This window comes from Taudactylus pleione, unplaced genomic scaffold (genome assembly GCF_031769625.1).
Source record: "Taudactylus pleione unplaced genomic scaffold, aTauple2 ptg000685l, whole genome shotgun sequence".
Classification (NCBI taxonomy): Eukaryota; Metazoa; Chordata; class Amphibia; order Anura; family Myobatrachidae; genus Taudactylus; species Taudactylus pleione.
The window spans coordinates 641,684-658,725 of NW_028285087.1; the positions used below are offsets into that span (position 1 = coordinate 641,684).

The 17,042-nt window shown below is 49.8% G+C and overlaps 1 protein-coding gene across 1 annotated transcript in view; it reads left to right on the forward strand.

The window, feature by feature from the left end:
- Positions 1-11,547, forward strand: part of TDRD1 (tudor domain containing 1) — a 197,311-nt gene extending 185,764 nt beyond the window's left edge. The window contains exon 23 of the mRNA XM_088456052.1: positions 10,886-11,547. Coding sequence (XP_088312178.1) covers positions 10,886-10,942 — 57 coding nt within the window. The 3' untranslated portion in view covers positions 10,943-11,547. The remainder of the gene's footprint in view (positions 1-10,885) is intronic.
- The last annotated feature ends 5,495 nt before the right edge of the window (positions 11,548-17,042 follow it).

Consider the following 17,042-nt stretch of genomic DNA (forward strand, 5'->3'; position numbering starts at 1 on the left):
AGACGAAACAGAGAGAAGGAAGACTGGAACACACAAGAACCATACTCACAGAAATGGGAGACGGAAAACCGGTGACCAGTCACAGAGCCCATATGAAGCCAGGTGCGTCAGGGCGGGTGCCCTGTGGACCCTATGGACTTCGTAGAAACAGAGATAACAAAGGTAAGTTCTTACCATATCTCTTGTTTTCTACTTCAGGGTCCATAGGGGTCCACAGGGTGACCTTGGGGATGTCCCAAAGCAGTCCAACTAAGGGCGGGGACGCTCCTGTGCTGATAGGAGAACCCGGCGCCCAAAGGATGCATCCTGAGAGGCAAAGGTGTCAAACGCATAGAACCTCAAAAAGGTCTGAATGGAAGACCAGGTGGCCGCGTTACAGAGCTGAACAGCAGAGGCGCCACGGCTAGCAGCCCAAGAAGGGCCCACGGACCGAGTGGAATGAGCCTTAACCGAGGCTGGAACAGGTAAACCCTCCTGCATATAACCCTCAATAATAACAGAACGAAGCCAACGGGCTAGAGTCTGTTTGTTGGCAGGCCAACCCCTCTTGTGAAAACCAAAGAGGATAAACAAAGAATCCGACTTCCTCACAGAACTAGTCCGGTCCACATAAACCTGGAGTGCCCTTACAACGTCTAAGGAAGTCTCCCCAGCCGAAAGATCAGGTGACTGAAAGGCTGGTACAACAATTTCCTGATTAATGTGGAACCTGGAAACCACCTTAGGCAGGAAATCAGGACGAGTGCGAAGCACCGCTCTGTCCTGATGAAAAATCAGAAAAGGGGGACGACAAGAAAGCGCCCCCAAATCTGAAACCCTCCTGGCAGAAGCAATTGCCAAGAGGAAAACAGTTTTAAAAGTTAGCCACTTGAGCTCCACTGACTCCAAGGGCTCAAAAGGAGGACCCTGTAAGGCCCTAAGAACCACCGCCAAATCCCACGGGGCCACAGGTGGCACAAAGGGAGGCTGGATTCTCAAAACACCCTGGAAAAAGGTGTGTACTTCCGGCATAGCAGCGATCCTGCGCTGGAACCACACCGACAGACCAGACACGTGTACCTTCAGTGAAGAAAGACGTAATCCTAAGTCCAAACCGGACTGAAGGAAAGCCAGAATACGCGAAACTCGGAACACCTGGGGATCATAGTTTCTGGCCTCGCACCACTGAAAGTAAGTGTGCCACACTCTGTGATAGATCCTCGCGGAAGCAGGCTTGCGCGCCCTCAGCATGGTGGTAATAACGGAGCTAGAAAAGCCCCGAGACCTCAGGACGGCTGTCTCAAGAGCTACGCCGTCAAAGATAGTCGACCCAGATCCGGGTGAAGACAGGGCCCCTGAGACAACAGGTCCCGCCGTTGAGGTAGGAGGTACGGAGCGTCGATGGACAGGCTCCGCAGATCGGAGTACCACGGCCTTCTGGGCCACGCTGGGGCCACCAGGATCAGTGTGCCTCCGTCCTGTTTGAACTTGCGCAGGACCCGAGGCAGCAGAGATATCGGAGGGAACAAGTAAGCCAGTTGAAACAGCCATTTCACCGACAGCGCGTCTATCAGACTTGCGCCTGCGTCCCTTGTCCTTGACCCGTACACAGGCAGCTTGTGATTGTAACGGGACGCCATCAGGTCCAGTTCTGGCAGCCCCCACTTGTCCACGAGTAGTTGGAATACCTCTGGATGAAGCGACCATTCCCCGGGATGCACATCGTAACGGCTGAGGAAGTCTGCCTCCCAATTGAGGACTCCTGGGATGAAAACTGCCGAGAGAGCTGGAAGATAGCGCTCCGCCCAAGCCAGGACGCGGGACACCTCCGACATCGCAGCTCGACTGCGAGTCCCTCCCTGGTGATTGATGTACGCCACCGTGGTGGCGTTGTCTGACAGCACCTGAACGGCCCTTCCGTGAAGAGCGGTGCCGGACGACTGCAGGGCTCTGTATACTGCCCGCAGTTCCAGGATGTTGATGGGAAGAATCGCTTCCTCCGCCGACCAACGACCCTGAAGTGACAAGGAGCCTGTCACCGCCCCCCAACCCCGGAGACTGGCATCTGTCGTGAGCAGAACCCATTCCGGGATCCAAAAGGGGCGCCCCTCCAGGAGATGCGCTGTCTGCAGCCACCAGGCTAGGGACAGACGCACCTCCGAGGACAACACCAGCATCTGAGAGCGGATCCTGTGTGGCAATCCGTTCCATTCTGAAAGAATCAGCCCCTGCAGGGGCCTGGAATGAAACTGGGCAAACTCCACCATGTCGAATGCCGACACTATGGACCCCAAAACTCTCATCGCTGAGTGCACCGACACTCTGCCACTGCTCAGACAACTGTGAATCCGCAGCTGTAAGGAGGAGACCTTCTCTGGAGTCAGAAAAATCCGTTGCTGACGAGAGTCCAGCAGGGCCCCCAAATGAACCATCCCTTGTGATGGGATGAGGGAGGATTTCTTCCAGTTGATCAACCAGCCGTGCGCCTGTAGACAAGCGACCGTCAGGTGGAGATGCTGGATCAGTACCTCCGGGGAGCTTGCCAGCAAGAGGAGGTCGTCTAGATACGGTAGCAACCGTATCCCCTGGCTCCGAAGGTGAGCCGCCATGACCGCCATCACCTTGGTAAATACCCTTGGTGCCGTGGAGAGACCAAAGGGTAGAGCCCTGAATTGGTAGTGGTTGTGGAGAATAGCAAACCGCAGAAACCGTTGGTGCGATGTTGCTATAGGCACATGGAGGTAGGCGTCCTGGATATCCAGGGAGACCATATAATCCCCCGGTTCCATCGCCAGTATGATGGAACGCAAAGTTTCCATCCTGAATTTGGGAACCCTGAGAAACCTGTTCAGGGACTTCAAATTGAGGATGGGGCGATGAGAGCCATTGGGTTTCTGCACCAGAAACAGCGTAGAGTAATACCCCATCCCACGTTGAGACTGTGGTACGGGTATAATGACCCCCGCCGTCAGCAAGGCCTCTATGGCTTCCTGAACCTGCAAGGCCTTGGTTTTGTCCTGAGAAGGACTTGTGCAAAAAAACTGGCAAGGCGGCCTGTGCCGAAAAGACAGGGCGTACCCCTGGGAGACCACTTCTCGCACCCAGGCATCCGTGGTGGTATTGTGCCAGCACTGGGCGATTTGAAGAAGTCGGCCTCCCACTCTGGGGTCCCCCAGAGGGAGGCCCGTCCCATCACGCAGAAGGCTTATCTTCTGGCTTGGAAGAAGGGCGCCTAGCACTCCAGGCTTGCTTCTTTGGCTTTGAGGCGGTCTTGGGTGCGGACTGCCTCGGGAAGGACTGACCCTTTGCCTTGCCCTGAACCCGAAAGGAACGAAACGCCGAGCTCCGGACCTTAGCAGGTGTAGTAGCTGAAGGGAAGAAGGCTGACTTGGATTTTGCCAGGGTATCTACTATTTTGTCCAGGTCCGTACCAAATCGTAATTCCCCATTAAAAGGTAAGGCCTCCAAGCCTTTCTTTGAATCCGCGTCTGCTCTCCAAGACCGCAACCACAAGGATCTACGAGCAGACACTGCTGCCGCCGAAACCCTAGAGGTCAACAGGCTAGCATCCAAAGATGCTTCTCCAATGTAGGAGGCGGCATCTCTCATCTGTCCTAACAACGCCCTCTGGACGTCCGGAGATTCATCCGTAAACGTGTCCTCCAAGGCGTTGGCCCACCCCTCAATGGCCTTGGCCACCCAGGAGATGGCCATGGACGGCCGGGCTACAGCCCCTGAGAGAGAATAAATAGACTTTAGACAAGTCTCCACCTTCCTGTCCGTAGGATCCTTCAGCGAGGATATAGACGGCAATGGCAAAGTAGCACTCCTGATGAGGCGTGTTACATGGGAATCGACTGCAGGCGGAGTTTCCCATTTCTTACAATGCGCTTCCGGGAATGGATAATTGGACGCCAAGCGTTTCTGTGGCAGGAAACGCTTACTGGGCGTCTGCCAGGCCACCGCCATGTGATCAGTCAACTGATCAGACAAGGGGAACGCTGTAGAAGTAACCTTAGCCTTTTTAAAACTAGGATACCTTGACTTGGGAGCGGGTGCCTCATCCTCAATCAGAAGAATGGCCCGCACCGCCTTAACCAGAGCCCGCACATTGATGGAAGACTTAGTGTCTACATCCTGGACTGAGGCTGAGTCATCCTGTACCTCACCATCATCCGAGAACCCCTCAGAATCCGAAAGATGCGCAGCCTGTGCCATGGCTGAGCGTTTAGACGCCCTGGAGGGCACGTCACTGCGCAACATCGACTGAAAAGCCGAAGATGCTGCCGCCAAATCTTGGACAGTGTGGGAAAGCGCATCCACCCAGGGTGGAGGAGCTGTCACAGGAGCCTGAAACGGCACCACAGCCGGCTGTGCCACAGGGGTGGACTGAATATACATTGGCAACCCCGCATAGGGACCAACAGGCTGAGACCCCGGGGGAGTCTGCAATAATTGTGGGACACCCGGGGAATGGGGGATGGCAGGCTGGGGCAACGCCCTAGTAGGGGCGGCAGTCGGGACCGACAGACGGTCCGCGATGGACACCAGCACCTGGGAAAACATCGCCCATGGTGGCTCCTGCGAAATGGGAGGTTTAGACGTACCAGGGACCGCCTGGCACCGTCCGCACAGGCCGTCCTGTGACAAATCCTCCCTATCCACTCCTGCAGAACAGCGCCTGCAGGAGAACAATACCGGAGCCCCGGAGTGCTCAATCTCCTCCTCAGACATGACTTAGGAAGAAAACGTGCGCACTCACCAGTGTGCTGAACAACAGCCCACAATATGGCACCGTGTAGCACACAACTGTATGTGACGGACCTCACAAATACGTGATCTATATAGGTGAGGTCAGTAGAAACACCCTTCCCCCGCACACCTGTAGGGCTTGTAGGAGAAGGAAAGGGATAGGTACAGGCTGACAGTAAGTAGAAAAAAGACACAGACAGGCAGCACTAGCAAAAGTCACATACCATGCAGGAAGATATACTCACTGCACCTTTCCACTACAATCAACCTCCCAGATTCAGTGTCTGGGAGGGCTATAGCGCTGTGTACACTGTCCTTGTCGGGGGAGAGGTACACAGGGGGACCGGTCCGCGTGCTCCCTGAGAGTATCCACGCTGCCACAGAGAAAATGGCCGCTGGAGACCTCAGAGGAGGAGTGGCCGAGTAGCTGCAGCTCAGCGACGCCAGACTCCGAGCTGAAAGGCGCGCTGAGCTGAGGGGAGGAGCCGCTAGACAGGGAAGGCTTCCTCCCCTGGCTAGCATATTAACCCCCGGGTTGCCGGCATCCCGCTTGCCGCGATATTAACCCTGGTGGTCTAGTGGTCTGGCGGGGTATGCCTCCGCTGGAGGGGGGGCCCGCCGCCACCGCTAGCGCCCCCGGTCTGTCCCCTAGACCGGGGGCATGGGACTGCATTTAAAAGGAACCCGCGCACCGCCGCTAATCAGCGGTGCGCGGCTTACCTGATCTCCCCGGCGTCTTCCGGCAGCAGTCCCGGGGGAAGCCAGAGTCCGGCTAGTACAGACTCTGGCTTCCCCCGCCGCGATCCCCAGTTCAGTGCTGGCGTCGCGGCGCCAGCAGGGAGAAGGAGCGGCAGCGTGGGCGTCTGTACAGACAGCCCAGCGCTGCTGCTCTAGAGAAAAAACTAATAGTAAAAAATAAATAAATTTAACTAAGTTAAATAAAAAATTAAAAGCTTTAGGGGGCTGCTCCTGCAGCCCACCCCGCAGGGTGACCCGACTCCGGCCGGGCACCATCTAAAACTGAGGTGCCTGTGGCTCGGGGGCGGGGTATGGGGGAGGTTGGACCCAAGTGCATCCTGGGAGCAGCTAAAAGCTTTAACTCCGTGGTGCCCGAGGATCCAGGATCCAGCTATACCCCAAGGTCACCCTGTGGACCCTGAAGTAGAAATGCTACGTTACAGTGTCAGCGGCTGTCACTGTGGGTGTATCTGCATGCGAAATGCTACGTTACAGTGTCAGCGGCTGTCACTGTGGGTGTATCTGCATGCGAAATTCTATGTTAGTGTCAGCGGCTGTGACTGCGGGTTTATCTCATGCGAAATGCTACGTTACAGTGTCAGCAACTGTGACTGCGGGTGTATCTGCATGCGAAATTCTATGCTACAGTGTCAGTGGCTGTGACTGCGGGTGTATCTGCATGCGAAATTCTATGTTACAGTGTCAGCGGCTGTGACTGCAGGTGTATCTGCATGCGAAATTCTATGTTACAGTGTCAGCGGCTGTAACTGCGGGTGTATCTGCATGCGAAATTCTATGTTACAGTGTCAGCGGCTGTGACTGCGGGTGTATCTGCATGCGAAATTCTAAGTTACAGTGTCAGCGGCTGTGACTGCGGGTGTATCTGCATGCGAAATTCTAAGTTACAGTGTCAGCGGCTGTGACTGCGGGTGTATCTGCATGCGAAATTCTAAGTTACAGTGTCAGCGGCTGTGACTGCGGGTGTATCTGCATGCGAAATTCTAAGTTACAGTGTCAGCGGCTGTGACTGCGGGTGTATCTGCATGCGAAATTCTATGTTACAGTGTCAGCGGCTGTGACTGCGGGTGTATCTGCATGCGAAATTCTATGTTACAGTGTCAGCGGCTGTGACTGCGGGTGTATCTCCATTCGAAATTCTAAGTTACAGTGTCAGCGGCTGTGACTGCGGGTGTATCTCCATGCGAAATTCTAAGTTACAGTGTCTGCGGTTGTCGGGTGTATCTAGGGATCCGTGCGCCCCTGGCAAAGTAATGGACTGACGCCCTCCCATATTTTCTGAATAATTACTCTCTACTTATAACGTTTCTACAGCCAGCCCTCCTTTTGTATCCCCAGCAAACACCCATGTTTTATCAGCCAGCACCCCCTTCTGTTTCTTCAGGCAGCCCCTTTTTTGTCTCCCCAGCATCCCCATCTCCCTCCTGTCTTCCCAGGCACCCCTCTCCTGTCTCCCCAGCCATCACCCCCCCTGTCTCCCCAGCCATCACCCCCCCCTGTCTCCCCAGCCATCACCCCCCCCTGTCGCCCCAGCCATCACCCCCCCTGTCGCCCCAGCCATCACCCCCCCTGTCTCCCCAGCCATCACCCCCCCTGTCTCCCCAGCCATCACCCCCCCTGTCTCCCCAGCCATCACCCCCCCTGTCTCCCCAGCCATCACCCCCCCTGTCTCCCCAGCCATCACCCCCCCTGTCTCCCCAGCCATCACCCGCCTGTCTCCCCAGCCATCACCCACCTGTCTCCCCAGCCATCGCCCCACCACAATATCGAAACTTCTGTGTCCCCAGTCACCCCCCTCCTGTCTCCCCAGCCATTAGCCTGCCTGTAATGCGTGGCTAAAATCCCTGGATTCAGCCCCCGGCTCCAGTCCCTGGCCCCCACCATCCAGCCACCGGCCCCCTGCAGCCCACAAATACTTACAAACCTTACAGCCTGTGGCTCGGCGGCTCCTCAGTGCAGCAGCAGCGATGAGAGGCACATGACGTCACGCTCGCCTTGTTCAAAGAAAAAAAAGCTTTATTTATTCTATGTACTGTACCAGGCCGCCGGCGAGCGATGGCGGCTGCCCGGACCTTGACATCTAGGAACTTCCCATGTGTCAAGGTCCGGGCAGCCGCCATTGCTTGCCGGCAGCTGCCTGGTACAATAGAATAAATACAGCTTTTTTTTTTTTTGACAAGGCGCGCGACGTCATGTGCGTCTCATCACTGCTGCTGCACTGAGAAGCTGCCGAGCCACAGGGGCGTACCCGGGTCCTGGTGGCCCTGTCTTCATTCTACCCCCTGGCCACGGGTGGCAACCCCCCACCCCCCCCCTTGGCTGGCGCCCCTGGCGAGTGCCATCCTGGCCAATGGGTAGATACGCCCCTGGCGGCTGTGACTGCCAGTGTATCTGCATGCTAAATGCTACGTTAGTGTCAGCGGCTGTGGCTGCCGGTGTATCTGCATGCAAAATGATATGTTACAGTGTCAACGGCTGTGACACTGTAACATAGCATTTCGCATGCAGATACACCCGCAGTCGCATAACAATGTAGGCATACCGTATATCACTTTAATGCTATTCACATTGCTATGTGAATAAGACGCATTTTGGCTCAATCCATTTGGCCGCAATGATCTCGGAGATTCGAGTCATCGTGGCAAGTCACGCTTTACGGCTGCCCGTACTCGCACAGAAGTACTCACAGGCCCATATGCTCCGAGCAAAATTTGTGCAAATTCAAGCTGGTAGGGGGCCGCAAGGGCTGAAAGTTCAGGTGCCGTTGCTGGTGTTTTTAACACCATGGCAAAAACAACTCGCACCCTTCGCAGACAGTTGGATTACCCATTTAAGGGAAAAAGTTGCACGAAAAGACGCTCAGCACTACCGGTTAGAACAGCTGTTGAAGGCACAAGGAAATGAGATGTACAGTATGTGGACATATCTGTAATTACCTTTGTGGATTGCTGTTATATAACAAGAGAATGTTACACAGGAGAATCTGAGGGAGGTTCTCTCACTGTTGTGCAGAACAGTAATGAAGGTGGCGCTTGTTTTATTATACAATAATAAAGCCACATGTGTCTAGACGCTTGTTATCGTGTGCGCGGTGCCGTGCTTGGACTTGCCATGCAATATCTCTCCATCTGGTGTTTGTGGTGACTGTAATTAAACAACTAGGAGAGTGAAGAGGATCACAAGCCCAGCGCTGCCATAGGCTTCAGTTAACTTCTGCTATACGACCCACCAACCTAATAAAGGGGCAATATTGCGTTATAATTACATTGTATTAAATAGTACCAGAAGATTAGTGAAACTACATATAACACGTCATAGGGGCCCGATTAATGCTGTTAGAGCTTTGTGCTGCTGTATATCGGTCAGGCCAGCGGAGAGGACCCCTTCACAGATCAGTGTTGTGTACACTCGACTGCAAAAAAAATTGTATTTGTGGTTTAGTGGCTTTTAGCACAACCTCTGCAGGGTACAGACTTACACGTGACACGTGTCTGTATGCTGTAACACACAATTGCTATTTATTTGGTGAATTTAGCTAGCTGAAATAGAACATTGAATGGGACATTGGCTTCACGTAAGGCCGATTAGTCCATCGCATTTCCACCAGAGTGACCCAACTTACCGCCCATGGTGTTTGTCCCCCGCTCTTAGCTGCAGACTTCTCTACGCAGCTGGCTGAGGACTAAGCTAAACATAAAGGACTGCTGCAAAGGGTTTACTACAGCTTCTAAAAATGAAAAGACAAGAATCCAAACATACCTTATAATAAGCGATTAAGCACTTACAGAGAAGACAGATGAAGGCTTCGGCATGGCCCTGACCGTCCCAGGTCTGGAATGTTACTGGAGACCTCAGACATGCGGCACCTACTGTACAGGGTGACCTGAGAATACATCTGCGGGAGAAATATCTCATACAATAATAGGCCAAACTCTCCGCTGGGGAACCAGAGACATTTCAAAGCTTTCATTTCTACCAACAAAGGGGTGGTAGGTAAAGACAGGGCGTCCAAACTTACGCCTACGCCAAGTACAGTATTTATTTTTTATTTGGCATACCTCTTTGTTGTGCGTAAACCTTTCCAGCGGTGCTGATACTCAGTTTGGATATATTTTCTTATTAGCGGTTATCTAGCTTTACCTTATTAATATAACTAGCTATCACAGTCCCTCAGCCGCCCTGTGTACCTGCATGAGGCTCCCTCGCTGTAATAAAGCCATCATGAGTCTGAACATAGCGATCGGTCACTGCCATGCCTGCTGGCTGTACACGTCTATGGACCACGTATGTAAATCTGCATTCCTTAGCTTGTTTCCGCATCAGAAAACAGACTCGGCGCTTTCAGCTCAAGGGTTTGAATTATGAGTTATGTTGACATTGTGGTTAATGTTGAAGGGCAGCGATTGTGAAAGTACGAGACTGATGACATCATCTCCTGCAAAATATTTTTGTTTTTGGTTACTATTTAACGCCTTCCTATCTGGACGGTTTCCACACACTCAGGATCAGATAAAATATGCCACCTGGAATCATTTTTTTTTTTCCCCAGGACACACAGGGATTTATTAATGGAAGCATATTAGAATATACATTACTTTGAGCCTTAAAATTATTGCTATAAAGTACACTTGCAATAGTTATTTTCATGCAGTTAGTGCAATCCCATATGTAGTGATCCCGCAACACCTGGAGCAGGGCACTGAGGTGCGGGCAGGGATTTACTGCACACACCCTCCCAAAAAGTGGCGTGGCTTATCTGGGAGGGGCATGCCCTCGTGACACACCCCCAATTCGTCTTATTTTGAGGCGAGCCCAGGACTTACGGAGGTGCTGGGCTTCCCCAAAGCTCTCCCCTCGCTGTGAATAGATGTCGTGCGCACGTGGACGTCCTCTATTCACCCGGCGGCTCTCAGAAACATACATTTTTACCACCCGCTAATCATTGTTACTCAGACCGCACTGATTAATTTGATGTGACACTTGTGCGCTCGAAAAGGGGGCGTGTCTTTAAGACGCTCCCCCTTTTTATCACTCTTGGGGACGTGCCCAGCACTTGCGGACATGCCGGGCTGCCCCCAAGCGTTGCTGTCTGTGTGAATACGGTGACCGCTACACCGCAGTTCTCCCCACCTGCGACCCGCGGGTGGTGAAGGCACCCGCAGACCGTTTGAACAGGGCACCGCTAAGGAGGGCAGGGTGCTATTTACCCTTTAGAAATAGGGCAGGGTGCTGCGCCCCCGCTAAAACAGCTTAACGGGAACGCTAACACGCTAATATCTGTGTGCGGCTGAGTCTGTATATGAAGTGCTAGGATGCAGCGGCTTTTTTCCACGCCAAGTTCCATTGTGCTTCCTTTACAGGCTCTGACTGGATACTTTCTATTCTTGTCTTTGGACAGGTTGAGAATCTGGAGCTGATGATTCAACATCTGCTGAAGGAGAAGAAGCTGAAATGAGTGACCTGGAGAATCTGTGCTGTGACATTGCAGTGCTGCGATACCACTGGCATAAGACCACAATCATTCTGCACCTTATCATTGCCAACCTGCACTATGAACAGTAGAGTTGCCTTATTTTGTTCCTTCATTTGTGCCCTAACTAGATGTTTTGTACTATTATGTAATAGCATTTAACGTTACTCTGTTCATTGCTTTATCATTGGCGTTTCAGAATGGTGGCGCCTATAAATTTGGGAGGAGGCCAATCACCGGCACTGTTCATTAGACAGATTTTTGCATAATTCCTGTCATCTTTTGTTATACAGTAGTTTGGATTAAAGGTTTAGAAAGTATAAATAAGAAGGTTTTTTATTTTTATTACCACACACCTTACGTTACGATACTAGATATCTACGTTTTATGTTTGTTGTATCTACTGTCTCCGTAAGAATACGGCAGCTTTTGGATTTTAATTTATTTTAAAACATGCGGTAGACATAGAAACAGGTGAATATCGGTTGCAAATCTCACCTCGCCAGGAACGTCTTGTGTTTGATGATGGAGAAAACACTGGGGCAATTTTTTTTTTTTTTCTCCCCTATTACCATAAGAATTTCCAATATGGTGTTATGGTGAGGAATTAGGGCCGTTCTCTTATATGTCTGGAAACGTTTCATATTTGTTCTCTGATTTGCGTTAAAATGGTCTGAAGAACAGCATATAATTGTGGACTGTATATTCCTTTTATATGTTATGCAAATGTCTTGCAGCACAGCGTAAATCAGCAGTGCTATTCCTGTAGTGTGTTACCTGGATCTGGGGTCTGCTAGTCTAACCACTTTGCCCCGGGCAGTCTCCTGCAAATCTAATGGGTCCTTCACTGTAATCCTACATTTATCTGCAGCTCTACCACTTTGTAGCCATGGACCAGCTCTTGCAACACTGAGATCTGAACTGCAACATTGGCCTGTTTGCTCAATAAAACGTGTGGCCCCCAAGAAACATAATGTCTGACCTATGAGATCCATATCCATTCTGCGTAGGTGTGCGGCCATCTAACAGTCATTGACGCAGCTGCTCGGCTTAAACGTCCCTATCGTGTGTACTCCTTAGTGAATCTGGGTAGGCGTCCCGTCACTGGAGCTTGTCTGCGCAGTCAGCTTGTGTGTGGCCAGCCTAAATTTACGTTATTAACATTTATATGTGTAGTGCCCAGGGGCGTATCTATAATGGGTGCGGGGAACACGGGCCCCTGGGTCCAGGGGGGCCCTGCACCCATAATGTTACTTACCTCTCCGGAGTCCCACGTCGGCGCTGTAAAACGACTGGAAAATGGCCGCGGCGGCTATTTTCCCGTCGTTTGCGCATGCGTAGTACAGGGAAAATGGTCACCACGGCCATTTTCCCAGTGACCTGTGCGTACACTATAGACTCTGGGCGCACTCTAGTGCCCAGAGTCTATAACTCCGGCGCTGGCCGCGCACAGCTCAGTGCGCTGCCGGCCACCAGACGGAGAGGAGGGAGCCCGTGTCGGAGACTGCACACGGACCCCCTCCTCTCTAGAAACGCCCCTGGTAGTGCCATCTATATTTTGCTGCACTTTACAGTTATATGGTAACTTTACAAAGGAGTTATGGTCAGAAGTCAGTCACACATGGAAGTACAACCGGCGATGTATGGGTTTCGCGATTTGCTGTTACAGAACGTGATTTGCAGCTAATTGCATTGACCACAAATAGTAAATATGATATAGTACTGGAGTCTGGGTTCTAGCTGGTATTATAGTCCGAAACACTCCACACACAGACACCGGTTATAGCAGAATCTACTGACGTATGATACATGGTGCTCCAGCCAATCAGCTCCCAACTGTCATTTTTCAAACAGATAACAGAGTTTTATCGCTCATTGTGAATGTTGGAACTCGTTGATAAACGAGCCCCTCAGTCCTCATCATTCTTACTGATTGAGAAAACATTCCAATAAGACACTGGGGAGTCTATTTACTAAGCCTTGGACGGAGATAAAGTACCAGCCAATTAGCTGCTAACTTCCATGTTACAGGCTGTGTTTGAAAAAATGAGCTGGTTGGCTGGTACTTTATCTCCGTTGAATTTATTTCTATTCAAGGCTTCGTGTATAGACCCCTGGGCCCGATTCAGAGGTGGAAGCTAATGCAGCAGCCAATGGGGCTGTCTACTCAGCAGGTGCGGCTCTAGTTCGTGCGCAAATAGTTGTGCTGTCGAGCAGACTTCTGCCGCACCATGGGACATTAGAGAAACCCTATGGTTGCTTATAATGTCCAAAGATACATGACCGCCAGTGTCTGTGAAACTGCATCTTCTGACGCAGTCCCTGACTCCCACAGATAAACCCACCAACGATAGCCATCGCCCAGGAACGCCTATCGGAAATTCCATGGCTCTCCATCATGCGAAGTGTGACTCTGATGCATGCACAGATTTAAAACATTGCCCACGTGCGCCTGATGTTTTAAATACGTGAACCTCTGAATCGTGCCCACAGTCACTACACAGTAGGTTTTACATGAAGAAATCCTGGCTTACTGTGCATTGGTCAACTCAATATACGATATTTTTCCCCGGTGTAACTCTTTCAGTCCGGTCTGCTCATCCCACCCTGGGCTCATACACACAAGCTCTGTTGCGTTTCTAAATGACTGTCTGATAATCTGGTTTCCCTGCCAGTGACAGACTAAACATTGTTCCTGCACATGCTGTACCATTACGCTGATATCCGATATATACTACTGTACAGTTCTACCGACAAGTCTACAGTCTGATTCATTACGCTGTTTATTGTTGCATCACCTGTACAGCTTTTGTTTAACAAGAACAAAATATACATTTTGTTTAATTGGTTGTTGAAGAAGTTACTATTGCAATTACCTCTGCTATCCCCACTACAGTGGTTGGGGACATTTTTTGTTTGCTAGTAGAATTGTTGCTGAATCTGTCCCCAGCCTCAGTGACTTACGCAGTATATGCTGTGATTCCGTCAAATAGAAACTGCCTCCATGTCACAGGGAATGCATTTGACATTCTATGGAGGCCAAATGGATTCAGTTTGATAAATAGACACCAAGACTAATTCTGACCTTAAAACATGCGGAAATGGCTGTTCCTATAGATTTATTGAAGCTACATAATCAGGAGATATCTCCCTCTCTGTGATTACCCGCGCTTGCTGTAGCCGTCCCCATAGTATTTGACTTAGATTTTGGGAACGTGCCTTCGGTGACTAACAGCATTTTCAGGTGGCATTATCCCACTATTCCCTATCCTGCGTTCCTCCTCCAGAGATCTGGGTTAGTTGCGGTACCCATCGCAAGTTTATCTCACAGCACAATGTAGTCTGATGGGCGTACGGGCAGTTTAGCTGCCGGATACGAACCTGGAAGTGAAGTAACAGCGTAAGTGACCACTTCTAACTGATCGCCGGGATGGTCTCTTATCAGAGCCTTTGTCCAGGTGACTTCACAATGGTAAATGTCCCGGAATTTATTTATTTATTTTTAATTTTTGGGGTCTTATCTGTTTTTTTTTTTTTTTTTGTTGAATAGTCCTCTGACTATTATTGTTCCTAAAAATAACTTACAGTGGTTTAAAACTGCCAAGTACTGATATTTGCATACTTGCCTACTCCCCCAGAACGTACAGGAGGCTGTCGAATCTCGGGTGGAGCTCCCGACTGCCTGTTTGCCCGCCACCACCCGTTTCCTGAGTAAAGTGTGCGATCCAGTCAGCTGATGACTAGATTGGCGCCGAATAGTGCCATTGTATCCACACCGCTGCCCTGCAATGCCAGTGTTCTCGCCATTGTATACTGACAGCGGGGCGACGACGATGCTTTGTCACAAACCCCCCACCTCTTCCCCCTCCAAGGCCCAGCACAATGAAATCTGCACCTGGCGTTCTGGGCCATGTGATGGGTACCTGGGAAATGTAATTGTACATTGCTTGTATTTTGCTGGCTAAATGGGTCTTTCGGGTGGCTGGATATGAATAGAAATGCCCAGTCGCACATATATACACCATATAGATCAGTGTTTCCCAACCTCTGTCCTTAAGGCACACTAACAATCCAGGTATTAGTGATATCCATAATTGAGCAGAGATGGTTAAATCAAAATAACTAAGGTACTAATTAACACACCTGTGCTCAAGTATGGCTATCCTCAAAATCTGGACTGTTGGTGTGCCTTGAGGACCGTGGTTGGGAAGCCCTGGTATAGATAGATGGGTAGTTGTATGTATTACCGCAATAACCATTTTTTGTACCGTTTGGTGTTGTAGCAATAACCACGTCTTCCTCGGCCATGCGATTATCCCTGATGCAGTGTCACCCTGTTCTATACTTACATACAATTACACACACAAATATGGGCATAATCCATTCTCCTGTCTGTATGTAAATAATGGCATTCTGTCTGAGATGATCCAGCTGTTTCTGGCATAACATCTCTTAAAGCTGGAATGGAAACTGACACTCACAAATTGGATATATACATTAGCTTTCCAGTAATTCTATAGAAGGAAGTACGCAGCACATGGTTTCTGGGGCTATGAATATCTCTTTATAATGGTGAGCAGACAACGGGTCGGAGATCTACACTTCCCTGCTCCATACAGACAGTGATTATATACACACCATGGAGAAGAAACCATGTAAAGATTAGTGTATAACACCACTCCCCTACGTCAATGTGTAATGTCATCCCACTTTGACCCCCGTTGAGGGCCCGAGATGAATTAAGCACAACATTAAAAGTGACAGGTGCATAGCGAGTCCTCCCCTATACACGGAGCATCTGCATACACACGGGCAATTCAGACATCTGCATACACGCGGGCAATTCAGACATCTGCATACACGCGGGCAATTCAGACATCTGCATACACGCGGGCAATTCAGACATCTGCATACACGCGGGCAATTCAGACATCTGCATACACGCGGGCAATTCAGACATCTGCATACACGCGGGCAATTCAGACATCTGCACACACACGGGCAATTCAGACTTTTAAAGGACGGTATGGTGGGAAATTGTTTTTGAAAATAATTAGGTTTTGCTTGTGATAAAACCAAACATTGGAGAGTTGCTTACTCATTGTTTATGGCAGCCAAACAAAACTCCTGCCATTTGCATGATGTTGCCACTGTAGAGGTGCTGAAACGTTTAATCAAGAGGCAGATCACAGTTATTTATAATAAATCAAAATGTTTTTGTAGTAATTGCATCCCCTGATGACAATACGTTCACTCTGCTGCTATAAACCTACAGCTATGACATGCAAAGTGCAGTTCCCTTTATAAGGTTATACTGTATGTTCACTTCAACTAAACTGCGAGATAAAACGCGTGGGGGTTGAATAAAGTTGACGTGTGATGCTGGAGTGGCAGCCTGCTCAGCAACATCGACCCACCGCACTCGGATCACTTCTGATTGTTCTATGTAAACCTTCAAGGTAAGCCATCCACAAAACGATGCCAAACGGCTGTCAATTAATCTTTGTTGGTGATAATAATTACTGCAATATTTTGAGATTCTTTTCTTTATGTGTGTGTGGGTTGCTATCTGTTAAGATCCATTACCTATTCGCTGCCGTAATAATGCCGACATGTCCAGCAACCCCTAAAGGGAAATTAACGAGCCCCAAACATCTGTACACAGGTTATAATGATATCATTCATTTATAAAGTGCCAGCATATTACACAGGTTGTAATTATATCATTCATTTATAAAGTGCCAGCATATTACACAGGTCGTAATTATATCATTCATTTATAAAGTGCCAGCATATTACACAGGTCGTAATTATATCATTCATTTAGAAAGTGCCAGCATATTACACAGGTTGTAATTATATCATTCATTTATAAAGTGCCAGCATATTACACAGGTTATAGTTATATCATTCATTTATAAAGTGCCAGCATATTACACAGGTTATAGTTATATCATTCATTTATAAAGTGCCAGCATATTACACAGGTTATAGTTATATCATTCATTTATAAAGTGCCAGCATATTACACAGGTTGTAATTATTCATTTATAAAGTGCCAGCATATTACACAGGTTGTAATTAT